Source organism: Rhincodon typus, chromosome 31 (assembly GCF_021869965.1).
Source record: "Rhincodon typus isolate 14 chromosome 31, sRhiTyp1.1, whole genome shotgun sequence".
NCBI lineage: Eukaryota > Metazoa > Chordata > Chondrichthyes > Orectolobiformes > Rhincodontidae > Rhincodon > Rhincodon typus.
Window position 1 is genome coordinate 10,966,175 of NC_063362.1, and position 14,375 is coordinate 10,980,549.

Here is a 14,375-nt window from a genome sequence, read left to right on the forward strand (position 1 = left end):
AGGCAGATAGAAGATGGATAGAGGAGAAGATAGGTGATGAGGAGACAGACAGGTCAAAGAGGTGGGGATGGAGCCAGTAAAGATGAGTGTAGGTGGGGACGTAGGGAGGGGATAGGTCAGTCCAGGGAGGACGGACAGGTCAAGGGGGCGGGATGAGGCTAGTAGGTAGGAGATGCATGTGGGGCTTGAGGTGGGAGGAGGGGATAGGTGGGAGGAAGGACAGGTTAGGGAGGCGGGGACAAGCTGGGCTGGTTTAGGGATGCAGTAGGGGGAGGGGAGATTTTGAAGCTTGTGAAGTTCACATTGATACCATTGGGCTACAGGGTTCCCAAGCGGAATATGAGGTGCTGTTCCTGCAACCTTCGGGTGGCATCGCTGTGGCACTGCAGGAGGCCCAGGATGGACATGTCGTCTGAGGAATGGGAGGGGGAGATGAAATGGTTCGCGACTGGGAGGTGCGAACCGTGAGCATAGGTGTTCTGCAAAGCGGTCCGCAAGCCTCTGCTTGGTTTCCCCGATGTAGAGGAGGCCACAACGTACCACATTAGCAGATGTGCAGGTGAACATCCGCTTGATGTGGAAAGTCTTCTTGGGGCCTGGGATGGGGGTGAGGGGGGAGGTGAAGGGGCAGGTGTAGCACTTCCTGCAGTTGCAGGGAAAAGTGCCAGGTGTGGTGGGGCTGGAGGGGAGTGTGGAGCAGACAAGGGAGTCACGGAGAGAGTGGTCCCTCCGGAAAGCAGATAAGGGTGGGGAGGGATTGCAGATGGTGGAAGTCTATTATAATGTATATGCTGAAGACCAAAAAGTGATACCATTACAGTTGGACTTCATTAATAAGAAAATTTATTTTCTCAAATTTTAACTGGCAATGGGAAGATTTAAATTTTAAAAAATGACCACACCTACAACTAAGTTAATACACAATTCCATTGAACCACTTGATGGATTTCCATGGTAATTCTATACAATGGGATCAATTCAAAAGACCCACACTTGATTCAGAAAGACATATTACAATGCAGCTAGTGTTCAGGTAATTTAAGTTTTATGTCATTATCTGGAGAATGCATTACTGGCATCATATTAAACCTGTGACAACGTATATTATTTTAGTTCATAGCTGAAAAAAAACACATTCTATCAAAACTTTCCGTCTTGCACTCATCAGGATAATTGGCAAGAAATACCAATGTAAACTAAAAACAGTATTTCATTGTATAAGAGGAAAAAGAGTGCTGAATGGTTGGCAAGTGGGCTCTGATTGGTAGAAGTATTGCTCAGAAGTCACAGAATTGTTAAGATATGGAAGCTTTTTTTTGGCCCACTGTATCTGTATCAGCTTTCCAAATGACCACAACTCCATATTATTTTCTTGCACTTTCCCTATAATCCTGCATATTATTTCTATTTAAAATATCAATTAATGCCCTTTTGAATGCCTCTATTGTATGCAAAAAACTGCGCACTAGTGTTTTCTCACATTGATTTACTTCTTTTGCAAATTGTTTTAAATGAGCTCTTTCATTCCCTTGACCCTTTCACAAGCAGGAACAGTTCCTCTGTTTACTCTATACAGATCTCTCATGATCTGGAAAACCTTAACCAAATCTTCTCTTTGTCTTTTCCTCTCCAAGGAGAATAGTCCTAACTTCTTCATTTTTCTGGTTAACCTAAGAATGCACTAGTTAGATGATGACTAACAGTTAACTGCCAAGCTTTGTTTAATTTTTTAACCAGGCAGGTTGATTCTGATGTGTGAAGGTACTGTCCTGAGGAATGAAGCAATGAACCAAGACTGTCGTCTATTTTGTTGAGTCGAAACAGGCACAATGAGTATATATGTTCTGCCAGAATGACTGTCTTTCTGCATAAGCAAGGCATGTAATGAAAATAGAGCAAAGATTTGTAGTAAGTACAGACTTCTAAATTCTTCATTTCAGCAACACAGGATGCATTATGAAAGGATTTGAATTACCAGCGATTATAGAGAACATGCATGAATTACTCATGTATTTACCACAAAACATTTGCCATCAAGCTTGGAGCAATATTGAAGCTACTTTGATATTTCCATAATCCATAGCAGCTAGTTTATTGCAAAAATCAGCACCGAGAGTTGTTCAGTACAGGAGAAGCATTTTGATAAACAAAGATGTTTGTCCCATTAGCCAGTTTTTAAAATTATTCAAACTGAAGTGAGGCCAATAATTACTGGCATTGGAGATTAGAATACAATTTACTTTACATAATGTCACTTCTGTAGTGTTTTAATAAAAAAAAATTAAATTTAACCAGCAAATTGTAGCCCAGGCACTATAAATTGGGTGACTTATTTCTCTAGCACAGAACTGATTATTGCATTGAATTGCTTACTTGACTATTCCAGCATTTGCCTGACTTGCCTCCCATTTCTAACCTGCATAAACTGGAGTTCACTACAAATTCTGTTTCCATAATTTATTTATAACATGATCCTCTCAGCTAACATCTTTGCATTTGCTGAATAGCACTAGTTCTGTGTCCACTAGTGTTTCAATTTTTAAACCGTTATCTTAGTGTTCAAAGCCCTCCATTGGCTCACACCCCACCTGCACCGATTTTAACCTTCTTTAGCCCCAAAACTTTCCAAGAACCATATCTTCGGCATCGGCCATTTCCTTTACTCAATGATTTCTTTTTTATTCTTTTAAGAAATATGCATGTTTCTGGCAAGGCTAGCATTTATTACTGTCCCCAAGAAAGTTATGATGAGCTGCCTTTTTGAACTGCTGTAATCTATCTGGAGTAGTTAATCTCACAGCACTGTTAAGAAGTTAGAGACTTATTACCCAACCACAGAAAAGAAACAATGATATGGTTCCAAGTCAGGATGCTATTTTGGGAGGAGGCTTGGCAGGTTTCTGCAGTGCATTTGGTATATGATATACACTTCTGTCACTGTTTCCCAGTTGTGGAGAGAGTAAATGCAAGATAATGATTGGGGTGTCATTCACACAGTCTTCTTTATCCTGCATGGTAATTGCACCTGGTACTCTCTGTTGGAGATGGCAATATATGGCAAGAACCATTCATGTCGCAATCATCCCAAGCATGAATGTTGTCCAGGTCTTGCACTATTTGGACACAGATAGCTTTAGTAACCAAGAAGTCCTGAATGGTGGGCAATGTGAAATCATCAGCGCATATCCCGATATCTGACTTCATTGTAGAGGCAAGATCACTGGTGAAACAGTGTTAGGCCTGGGACACTATCTCAAGGAGCCCCCGCACTGCATTATCCTGTGGTTGAGATGATTGACCTGCAGCAACCACAACCGTCTTCCATTGTATTCCAAACGAGTCAAACCAGCAGAAGGTTTCTCACCCGATTTTCACTGACTCTAGCTTTACAGCCACCGATATCTTTCCCTCGAGTTTAGTCTTTTGTCCATCCTTGGACCAAGGCTGTAATGTAGTCAGGAGCTGAGGGGGCTTGGTGGAACCCAAAGGGTGTATGTCAGTGAGCAGGTTATTGCTGACTAAGTGCTACTTCATAGCACATCACTAACAACTTCCATCACATCTGATAGTTGAGAGTAGACTGATGCCTATATTTGGCTGAGTTGGATATGCCCTACTTTTTAAATGGACATGACACCCTTAGGCAATTTTCCAAATTGTTAACTAGATGCCAGTATTGTAACTGTTCAAGAACACTTGCTTAGGGGCATAGTTGATAACTCCAAGTGAAGAGTTCCAAGTCTTTGATCTGCTCTAATAGCACAGTATTTATGTAGCTGATTCAATTGCAGTCTTCTAGGTTCCACAGAGAAAAATCTACTGTCTGATTTTGTTTTCCCCTCTTGCTATTGAAAAATGGCGTAAGCAAAAGCCTCATCCATTTAAAGCCCTGCACAGATTTATAATTGTGCCTGATTCTCAACCTACAACTAGTAAAGAGAAGGAACATAGAAAAATGTTAGCACCGTTGGATGGGTGTTGTTATATAATGTTGCACTGTCTGGAAAGAGCTAGGAATTAATTAGCTAGGAATCAAATGTACGTTGGGAAAATATGCCAGTAGGGCCACAAGCACAATGGCACTTGAGTGTCAAGTTTGTGTGTGTAATTTGACACCAGCTTGTAGGCAGTTTTCAGCCAAGGCAACTAGAAAATTCCAATTAATCAAACAGCTCTCTCTTTCCAAGATCTGAGAACCAGAAGATTAAAAAAAACTCATAACAGTAACATATAAAACAATGTGATCGAAAGACAAAAAGACCAAATCAATGTATACATACATCTATGGTGCTGGACATGATGAATGCAGAAACAGGATATCTTTGTGAAAGGTTTGCCTAGTGTAAAACACAATTTCCTACAACTTGTCTTTTATTTGAATACAAGACAAGGAGCAGCACTACCAGCAGTGATAAAGACATCTACAGCTTGATGAGCTAAATAGATACGTTCAGTGCAAACTATGTAATGTAGGCAACTCAAGCATCAGCTAACCAAGCTTTATATAAATAGAAAATAATGAATTCAAAATTATCTCTTTGCTATCCTATTCAATTTCTAATTTTAAATATTGGCTTGATTTGGTATGTAGCCCTGTTATAAACAGAGAGAATATATAAACCTGCATGCTTGCTCTTGACAAGACAGAATTTAAACTGAATGAATAAATATGGAATCTCATCAATGTGGCACAATCAAATCCTGTTAACCACGGGGACTTCAATATCTGACAAAAATAAAAGCTATTCTTTTGACAAAAAAAATCTAATATAGTTGATTCTATTTTGCTGTTGTAACAACATTTGGGAAATGTGATAAGAATGTGGATTGACAAATCACTGAGTTTACGTATAGATAATTCCTTTGAAACTTAAGATATTTTGTGGGTCTTAACAAGGTAGATGTAGAAATGTTGTTTACCCTTGTAGTAGAATCAAGGACCAGACAGCATTACTTACATTCTCTCCAAGACTCCAAGAAAAGTAGAATAGTATTTGAAGCAGAGGAAAATCAGGGCAATAGATTAGTTGTAGTCCTTCTTAAGACTGCTGGTACAGCTGATCCTGGGTCAAAATACCCAATATAGCCCTTCAAACCTGCATCTACATATCAATGAGTCTCCGTTCTCATCCTTTAACCACTTGAAACCTATACTTCCAAAGTAACTGTTCAGTTCTTTTTCAAACATCTCAATTGCTTGAGATGGTACCTTCAGGTAATGTGTTCAACATGCTCAAACTTTGGTGTAAAACAGAGCTAAATCAATATCTCTGCAATCTCTTACTTAGTCTTGAATGGTATGTAAATAAAGATATACAAAAGACACTTATCCATTAATGTTCATTATTTCAAATCCTGATAGCTTTCACTGTGCTGCCTACCTCCAATTTTGAGGGTGCCTCATCTTCATTGATCTATTTAGAATTCATTTGTTGCCTTTATATTTATGAACACATTGTCAGTCGAATTTATTCCCCTTCTCGTCTATCTTTCACATCAAACAGATCAGACATAACAACACAGCTATTTTGTAAATATATGATTGGGTAATTAGTGTAAATCAGCACTAAATTTTAACTAACTGGGAGTATGTACAAGGAATCAGCATTAACACAATCACAGAAATCACAAATAAGAAACCTTCATAGTGAACTAAATTCAACTCAGTAAATTCACCACAATGCGTGCATTTTAAGGAGCTCTGAGATTTGCCTAAAGTAATTTCTTAACAGAAGCTGGGGCATAATGTTAAAAGCTCAATTAGTGTCAGGCCCCTAGGCAGGATGGGGTTAAAACAAAACCTGTGGACAGTTGCCATCTAGGCTCAGGTATCAATTCAGTGAGGTCTCAGCGAGTTCCTTATATGGTGGAATAGCAAATTGAAAAGAGGGATAATACACTGGAGAAACAGATAAACAAAGTCTACAACAACATTACAAAATTTAAAATTTGGTTAGAGTGCAAGTGTCTACTTTCAGGCTAATTAATCAACTTGTTATGAAACATAAGGTCAGGTTGACAAATACCAATATGAGTTCCTGCAAGAAGAAAAACTCAGTGCCAGAGGAACTCATGGCTCGAGACAGATGGGGAATTCATTATACATGCAATATCTATAACTTAACCATAGAATTTAACCACATGCAGTTCTGTGAAGATTAGTGGCAAGTCAAAAGATTGGACAACTTTTAGAAACCAGCAAAGAATAACTTTTTCCATAAAAAGGAAAAATAAAAGAGAAAGCCAGCTAGAAATACAAAATCAGAAGCCCAGATATTCCAAAGGCCAGATACCAGATTCCGTAGTACAGATGGGAGTTATGCATATGGACTCTGTGAAATCCCTACTGTAGTAAATTCTGAAGCAATTGCCCAAGAAATTGTAGATTCCACTGGGCAATTCCCCAAACATAAAACTCTCAAAATATCCATTTAAAATCAGAAAATATGGAGAGTTCTGAAGTAAATGGTTTTCTTTCTAGTCTAATCCCTGAACAGCGATTAAAGTGACTCCCAAACTTAAACTACACACACGACTCAATATCTCCCACTCACTCCAATTTACCCTAAAAACACTTAATCACTTACCTGGCACTCTTGACACCTTGGACCCTATGCACCTGGCAGCCTACCCTCACAATTATCTTATGTAGTTCCCTTTGCACAGGAGCTATCAAAATAGCTGTGATTCTGAACCTTTATGTTTCAGGGAATGGAAACTGACTACTGTACCAAAGGGGTATAATCTGCATTCCCTCGGCTGTTCTATGCTGTGTGGGACTTGTCAGAATGGACGTACGGCTCTGCACTTCAGAAGGAGCTCTGATTGGAATCTCTCGTCAGAAAGGCAGAGCTTTTCTTTATAAAGGAAAGTAGACTGGCAATCTGTGTGAGATTACCAATCCCTGGAAAATATGGGCTAGAGTTTCTACAAGCATATTAAAAGGAAGGGTAGCTGAAATAATTGTTAGCCTCTTATGGCATGATATTGGGAAACTAGTAATGGGAAACAAGGAAGCGTTGAACAGGTATTTTGAACCATTCTTCACTGTAGAAAGCACAAAAGGTATCCCAAGAAATCTGAAAAACCAAGAGGGAAAAGGCAGGGAGGAAATTTAAAACAAATCACTGTCACAAGGGAAAAAAAGGTATTGGACAAACTACTGGGCTAAAGATTGATAAGTTCCTTGGATCCTTGCATCCATGCATCCAAGGATCTTCCAAGAAATGAATGGAGAGATACCATTAACTTTGGTTATCTTCCAAAATTATCTGGTTTCTGGAAAGCTCCCAGTAGATTGGAAAACTGCAAATATAAACACCACTATTTAAGAAAGGAGGCAGATAGAAAATCAGAAAACAATATGGTAGTTAGTTCAACTTGACATTGGGAAAATCCTAGGATCAATTATTCAGGAAGTAACAGCAAGACATTGAATAACATAATAATACGACTAGGCAGAGACAACATGATTCTGTGAAAGGGAAACCGTGGTCAACTAACTGGGAAAGAAACAAGCAGGACAGTTCATGGGGAACAAGTGAGTTTGGGTTTTCACAAGGCATTTACTAAAGGGGCACAAAAATGTTACTAGAGAAGATATGAGCTCATGGTGTTGCAACGTCCTCGCCTTACACCTTGGAAGACTGCTGCTGCTCTCCCAGCTCTTCAGCATCTATCATATACCCTTTTTGTCTGGTCCTGTTGTGCAGGGCACAGCATGAAAGGATTACGCAGTACACTATATTTAGACTGTACTGCACGGCACCCCCAAACCGATACAAGCACTGGAACCTCATCTTTAGAAGGCCTATCATCTGCTCCATGATAGCTCTTGTGGAAGAACAAGAAGCACTGTATCTATCCTCTGCTTCAGTTAGGAGATTGCGTAACGCAGTCAACCATGGTTGCAGAGATTAGTCCTTGTACCCCCATAACCATCCTTGTAAGGCATTTGACCCTTCAAAGTTAAGCAGCATGAGAGTACTCCAGGATACTGGCATCATGGCAGCTTCCAGGGTCCTGCTGCAAACTTACAGATGTATACTGAAGACCACAGATAACTTGTACACTTATGAACCCTTTTCTGTTGAAAAAATCAGTTGCATTACAATATGGTGCTCTCAACACTGTATGTACAGTCTCCAGCACCCTATATCTGGGGTCAGCCAGCTATGTTGGCAAAGACTATTGCCCAGGCTGCAGTAATGACCTCATTCTGAAGAAACAAGATAAAACCCTGTTATATAACAACCTTGATACATTTGAGGATTGAGAAATCCTTCACAGATCCCCAGTGCATCCTTGGAAGCAGCCAGCTACTTAAAAAAGTTAGCACAGCTGTCACCTTGATGACCGCTGGGATAGGATGATCACCCACCCTTTAGATGGCATAGTTCTGTGAAGGTGTCCCGGGACATCCTCTGTCTGCAGTTACAATGTGCTTCTTCCATCTGGAGGAGATGGCATTGAGGACAATAGACTCTGGATTTCTTGTACCTCCTTCACATCCTGAGAGGCTCTTCAGCTACAACTTCCTCATGTGGAGATTGTTCAGCAACCTCTGGAGATTGTTGCTGGTCCTGAGCTTGCTAGCTGATTTGTTCCTTGTTAATTTCTCCATGTCTAGATTCACAGAGATGACGACCTGTGCTGTGGCTGGATCTAATGAATCTCTGTGGGGAATTTCAGAAACAGATTATGTTCTTAGTATTCTGAGCAATCACATTCAGATCACACGCTGATGAAAGTTCAGCATTGTCCTTCATACCAATGAGGCATGGAGGACTCGGACAAGGAGGGCTATGGAATACCTCTCCACGGGCCTTTGACAAACTGGACCTTGTTCCAACATAAGCAACATGTTTCAAGTTGTGAAAATACTGCACGAGATTGTAATTGTGGTAGGACTACTGAAACACAAATTCAGTGTCATTTAAATGCTACTTCCAGATTTGTCCCATCTTCTCTCTACTCTCTTCAACCTTTACAGAATGTGGTACTAACTGACCAGAGTTCTTCACCTAGGTTTCTTTAAAAACAAAAATTCTCACAGCTTTAAATGACAAAGTATTGAATCGAGGTTAAGTTAATATCATGTAGCCTCTTTTGAGGAAGAGACTGGGTGGCATTTAAAGAAAGCATCAGAGAAACAGTTTCACATAAAAATGGGTAGAACACAGCAAAAAAGGAAAAAACATTTGTTAGAAATCCCCAGCAGAATCTTTATAACACTGGAATTCCCAAACTCTTGATTACAAATCAAAACTTTTACTTTGGAGTCCTGGCAAGCAAACCTTCATTGAATCCAACAAAAACAGAATGGACAATCTCTATTCGTCTTAGCCCTGCAACAAGCCAAGATTTTCATATGACCATGTTGAGTCTTGAAATATAATTATACATACTTTTTCTGCTCTCAGTTAAAGAAATGAGGTAATAAGTACGGTAAAGAGAACGATATTAAATAGTCCAAGTAGGCAGTTGAGATAGTGGATGAGCTAAAAATTGACAGTGAAAGTACTGAAAAGGCTGGCTGTACTAATAGCAAATAATTCACCAGATCCAGATAGAATGTATCCCAAGCTGCTGAGGGATAGAAAGGTGAAAACTAAAGTGGTACTAGCCATAACCTTCAATAACCTTAAAAATGGGGGTAAAATCAAAAGACTGGTGAATTACAAATGTTACACTCTTTCTTGAGCAAAGGTGCAATGATAAACCAGAAATTATAGGCCAGTCAATTTAACATTGGTGATGGGGATACTTTTAGAGATTCTAAACTCCAAAAATTAACAGCTGCTTGGATGAGTGTTGATTAATTGAACAACGTCAGCATGATTAAGACAAATCTTGTTAACTGACTTAAGTTTTTTGGAGAAGAGAACAGGATGATTGATGAGGACAAGCAGCTGACATGGTATATATACTCTTTCAATGGCTGTATGTACATTCGTTTATCAGAATTGATTTAACAAATTATATATTGAGATTCAGGCAGTGTGGTTGGAAATGAACAGCTACCACTGCTGTCAGGGGCTAGGACCAAGGGACCCTTTAAAGGTGACTGGCAAAAGAGCTAGACACATGAAGAAAAACATTCGTATGCAAGGAGCAATTACAATTTGGGAGACACTGCGTAAAAGTGAGGTGGAGGTAGATTCAATTATGGCTTCCAAACAGGAATTAGATAAGCACTGGAAGGAAGAAAACAAATGAAAATGCTGCAAGGAAACAACAGGGAGTGGAACTAGCTGAATTTCTCTTGCACATTTTGGGCCAAAAGGCCTTGTTTGGCAATGTAACCATTGTATGATTACAAAACAAAGGGGTTATTTTTATATCCTCATGCAAAATATAGATAGAATTTACTGTTCCTGCTCGAGATGCACCTTCTAAATGGATTTGAAAATAAGAACAAGCTAATGAGGGATGTGGAAGCTCCAGTGGAGGTAGGCAAGGGGAATGAGTATATTGAACAAGAAGAAGCATATTCAGCGGAGGTCATTTTGAGTCAAGAGTTTCTGTAGGGTGGAACTTGGAACTAGAATGGAAGCAGGCTGGAGGTCACAAAGGCATTCATGAGAAATTTAACAGTAAAGGGCTAAGGATAGCAATGTTTTACTGATGAAAGATGGTTAATTGGTGGACTTGACATCAAAAACTAATCAAAGGCAGTAAATACTAGGACAATTGTAGCCTTCAAGAATGAAAGTGAAAGTTTTATTAGCTAACTGTATCAGACAAATGGAATGGAGGTTCAAATCAGCCACACCCCAAGCAAATGGCAATTCAGAATTGAGTGGTGAATGATCTATGACTATTCCTCAATTTGCAATGCTCCAAATCTAATAAAGTTCTGCAACATTAAGAAATGTTGATAAATTTGTCACAGTCGACTCTTTTTTTTAATTGCTTAAAGAATATTCGCTACAAGCCCTGAAATTTCCAATCTTCCTTTCTTAGGTTCACTTTCAGAATTTAAATTTCTTCAACCCCGGCGCCCCCCAATCCCCACACATCATTCTCAGACTATTATTATAATCCTGACTAAGTTTCATCTCACTGATCACATCTAATCTAAAGAACAACCTCTGGCACTAACCTGATGAAATTATGGCCAGAGAGAGATAGGCCACTGCTTCCTTTACATGTGTGTCACCTTCCTTATTTTGTAGGATTGACATCGCACTGGAATGACAATGCTTCTGCATCAAGTCTCGATCTTCTGACTTGAAAATGTCCATTATGGGCAGGAGGCAGGAAGTATCACCGATCTCAATGACTTTCTTTATTAGCTTAAAAAAGAAATGTTTTGTGAGATCACAAGAATTAATTGGAGGCCCTTTAAATTTACCGACCTTTTCTCAGCAATTATTTACAGGAAAATACATTATCTGGAAAGACAAGGCTCTTTCATCAGCCCCAGTATGCAGTAACGATTTTAATTACACAATCCCCCTTATAATCTTCTGGGAAATCTTTCTTTTGCAAACTTGTCTCATTTTGTTGAGTTTGCTGAGCCCAAAGAGGTGGTTGGTATTTTATTGTATGTCCTTTGCCTCCTCCTGCTCCTATTTTCTATGTTTCTATTGGGGAGAAAACAGGATTAGGCTATTAAGTTGGACAATCAGTCCTGATCGTGAAGAATGGCGGAGCAGCCTCAAACGGCTTCCTCCTGCTCCTATCTTCTATGATTCAACGTCCTTTCCATAACGTATCCACTTCTGAAAGTCATAAAACACAGCTGACTAAATAGTGCAAAGTGGTGATTTACAATATAACTTACAAACGTAAGATCATGAATTCAAATCCTGTCCCAATGAGTTGCAGAATAAAATCTGCAAAGGTGGAAATTAAACCACTCCACTCAATGTTCAAAAGGAATGAAAGGAAATCTGCCACTGTTGCCTACATGCAACTCTAGCCCCATGTTACGTGTGGACTCTTAAGTGCCTGCCAATATGACCTAGATATATAGTTTATTGTAATTGTAATGGAGGTCAGCCATGTGGACTCGTATAATATGAGTTCCCTGATTGGGGCTGTTAACCTGTTCCAATCAGGCAGCCCTAGCTGACAGATACAAACTGAAGTGTCAGAGATTTTGTTCACTCTGAGAGCTGGATCTGAGGAAACCAAGCACGAAACACATTTAAATAAAGGGCGACTTAGTGATGGGATACTGGCCTCTGGAGTTGTTTCAGTGGCAATGAGAAAAAACAATACACTCCTGGAGAAATTTGCTCACAACAATCATCTTTGAGTTGGATGAGCATTTCTGGCATCATGAAGTTAATTAGGAAGCATGACTCGTTCGATCCTGCCGAAGACTGGGCCCAGTACATGGAAAGAATGGGATTTTTTCTCCCCCAGGCAAATGACATTGGGGCAGATGAAAAGCAATGAGTAATTCTCCTGACAACTGTGGACCCATAGCTTTTTCAGTTATTAGGAGCCTAACTTTCCCTGAGGCACGAGATACTAAAAGCTTTCAAGAGTTGAAGGATTTAGTTAAGGAATATTATGACCCCAAGCCTCCTCAAATTATGAAATGCACCAGTTTTGCTTGGCTATTCAAGAACCAGGGGAATCCGTGTCGGGATTTTTGACGAGGTTAAGGCAACTGGCAGAGACATGTGACTTTGGTTTAACCATTAATGAGATGCTGAAACACCATTTGGTACATGGGATTAATGATGTAACCATACAAAAGTGCCTACTAGCTGAACTCCAAGTGGACTTCAAACACGCACTACAACTGGCTTCATCATAAGAAAATACGGCAAGTGGAGCATATGAGTTAAAGGGTATGCTGATGGAAGTGGACACCCTCGCCAGGCCAACTGAGCTTGGGGCACACCATCACAAGTGAAGGAAATTGTGTAGCCTCACTTAAGGCATATCCTGAACAGAGGGACTCTAAGTCAGCCTACAGCAAAAGCCCAAATCAAAACCAAGCCTTGGCCAAATAGTTAACATTTCCCAAGCCATTGTAGTTGCTGCCAGTATGCGGACTCGAGACAGCAAAAGAGTGCCACTAGGTCTGAACTGAGTAAGAGAACTCACAGACCAGTATCCAGGAGAGTGTACACCCTGGAAAGCCCACCTACATGTGGTTTGGAACAATTAAATTGTTGAGCAACATTGAAATCAGAACCAATCAAGTAAATGTCTGGTTAAATGGTCACCTGGTTCAAATGGAGGTTGATACCAGTGTGGCTGTATCAATGATTGTAGAACCAGTCTTTAAAAAACATTCGCTCCGGATTCCAACCCTTACATTCGCTTAAGGCCTCAGCTAGACTGAGAACCTATACCCGGGAACATTCACAGATTAAGGGTACAACTGCGGTTCCGAACCCGTATGAGAAGTAGCTGGTTCAGTTACCGCTGACTGTAGTAAAAGGCTTGGGCCCAAGCCTGATGGAGTAGAATTGGTTGAAAAAGATTCACCTTGATTGACTCCACATTTTTCGATTAGAAAATGGTTGCCTGAAGGAAGTCCTAAATACCAGGATGTTTTTCAGGATGGTCTAGGGAATATCAAAGGAGTCAAGGCCACCTTGCATGTTAACCAGGAAGCAATTCCACAATTCTGCAAGGGCTGTCCAGTGCATTTGTCTTATGTACAAAAATAGAGGCAGAAATCAGGAGGCTGCAAAGTGGAAGAATCATCAAACCAGTCCAGTTTGCAATATGGGCAGCAATGGTCGTACCGATTGTGAAGCCAGACAGGTCGGCTCGCCTTTGTGGGGATTTTAAACCAGAGTAAAATGCTTCTTATAGTTGGATAAATACCCAAACCCTTGCGTAGAGGATTTGTATACAAAGCTGGCAGAGGAAGCTATCCTTCATGAAGCTGGACATGAGCCATGTGTATTTGCAATTATGGTTAGATGAGGATTCCTAGAAGTATGCTACAATTAATACGCATAAGGGTTTGTCTCAATATACGAGACTGCCATCTGGGGAATCATCAGCCTTTGCAGTTTTTCAGCGGATGATGGAGAACATTTTACAAGGTCTATCCCAGGTCACCATTTACTTGCTAATAACAGGAAAGACCAATAAGGAGCACTTAGAGAAATTCGTCATAGTCCCGAGACATTTCTCCAAGGCGAGCATACGCTTTAGAAGGGAAAAATGTGTGTTCCAGGCAGCCCAAGTGACCTACTTGGGCTACAAAGTCAACAACACCCATTGGAAGACAAAAACAGGAGATCAAAAGTGCCCCAAAAGGGTCAGCCTTGGAAATGGTCTCAGAGTCAAGATGTAGCTTTTAGGGAAGTGACAAAGCAGCGTGTTGGCGTACTATAATCCCAAATGAGATCTGGTGCTGACATGCTAAGCCTTCCCGTAAGGTACTAAGGTAG

At 40.2% G+C, this 14,375-nt stretch overlaps 1 protein-coding gene across 1 annotated transcript in view; it reads right to left on the minus strand.

Annotated features, from left to right (window-relative positions):
* ttc34 (tetratricopeptide repeat domain 34) overlaps positions 1-14,375 on the minus strand; it is a 99,898-nt gene that overhangs the window by 60,938 nt on the left and 24,585 nt on the right. The window contains exon 4 of the mRNA XM_048614875.1: positions 11,105-11,297. Coding sequence (XP_048470832.1) covers positions 11,105-11,297 — 193 coding nt within the window. The remainder of the gene's footprint in view (positions 1-11,104; positions 11,298-14,375) is intronic.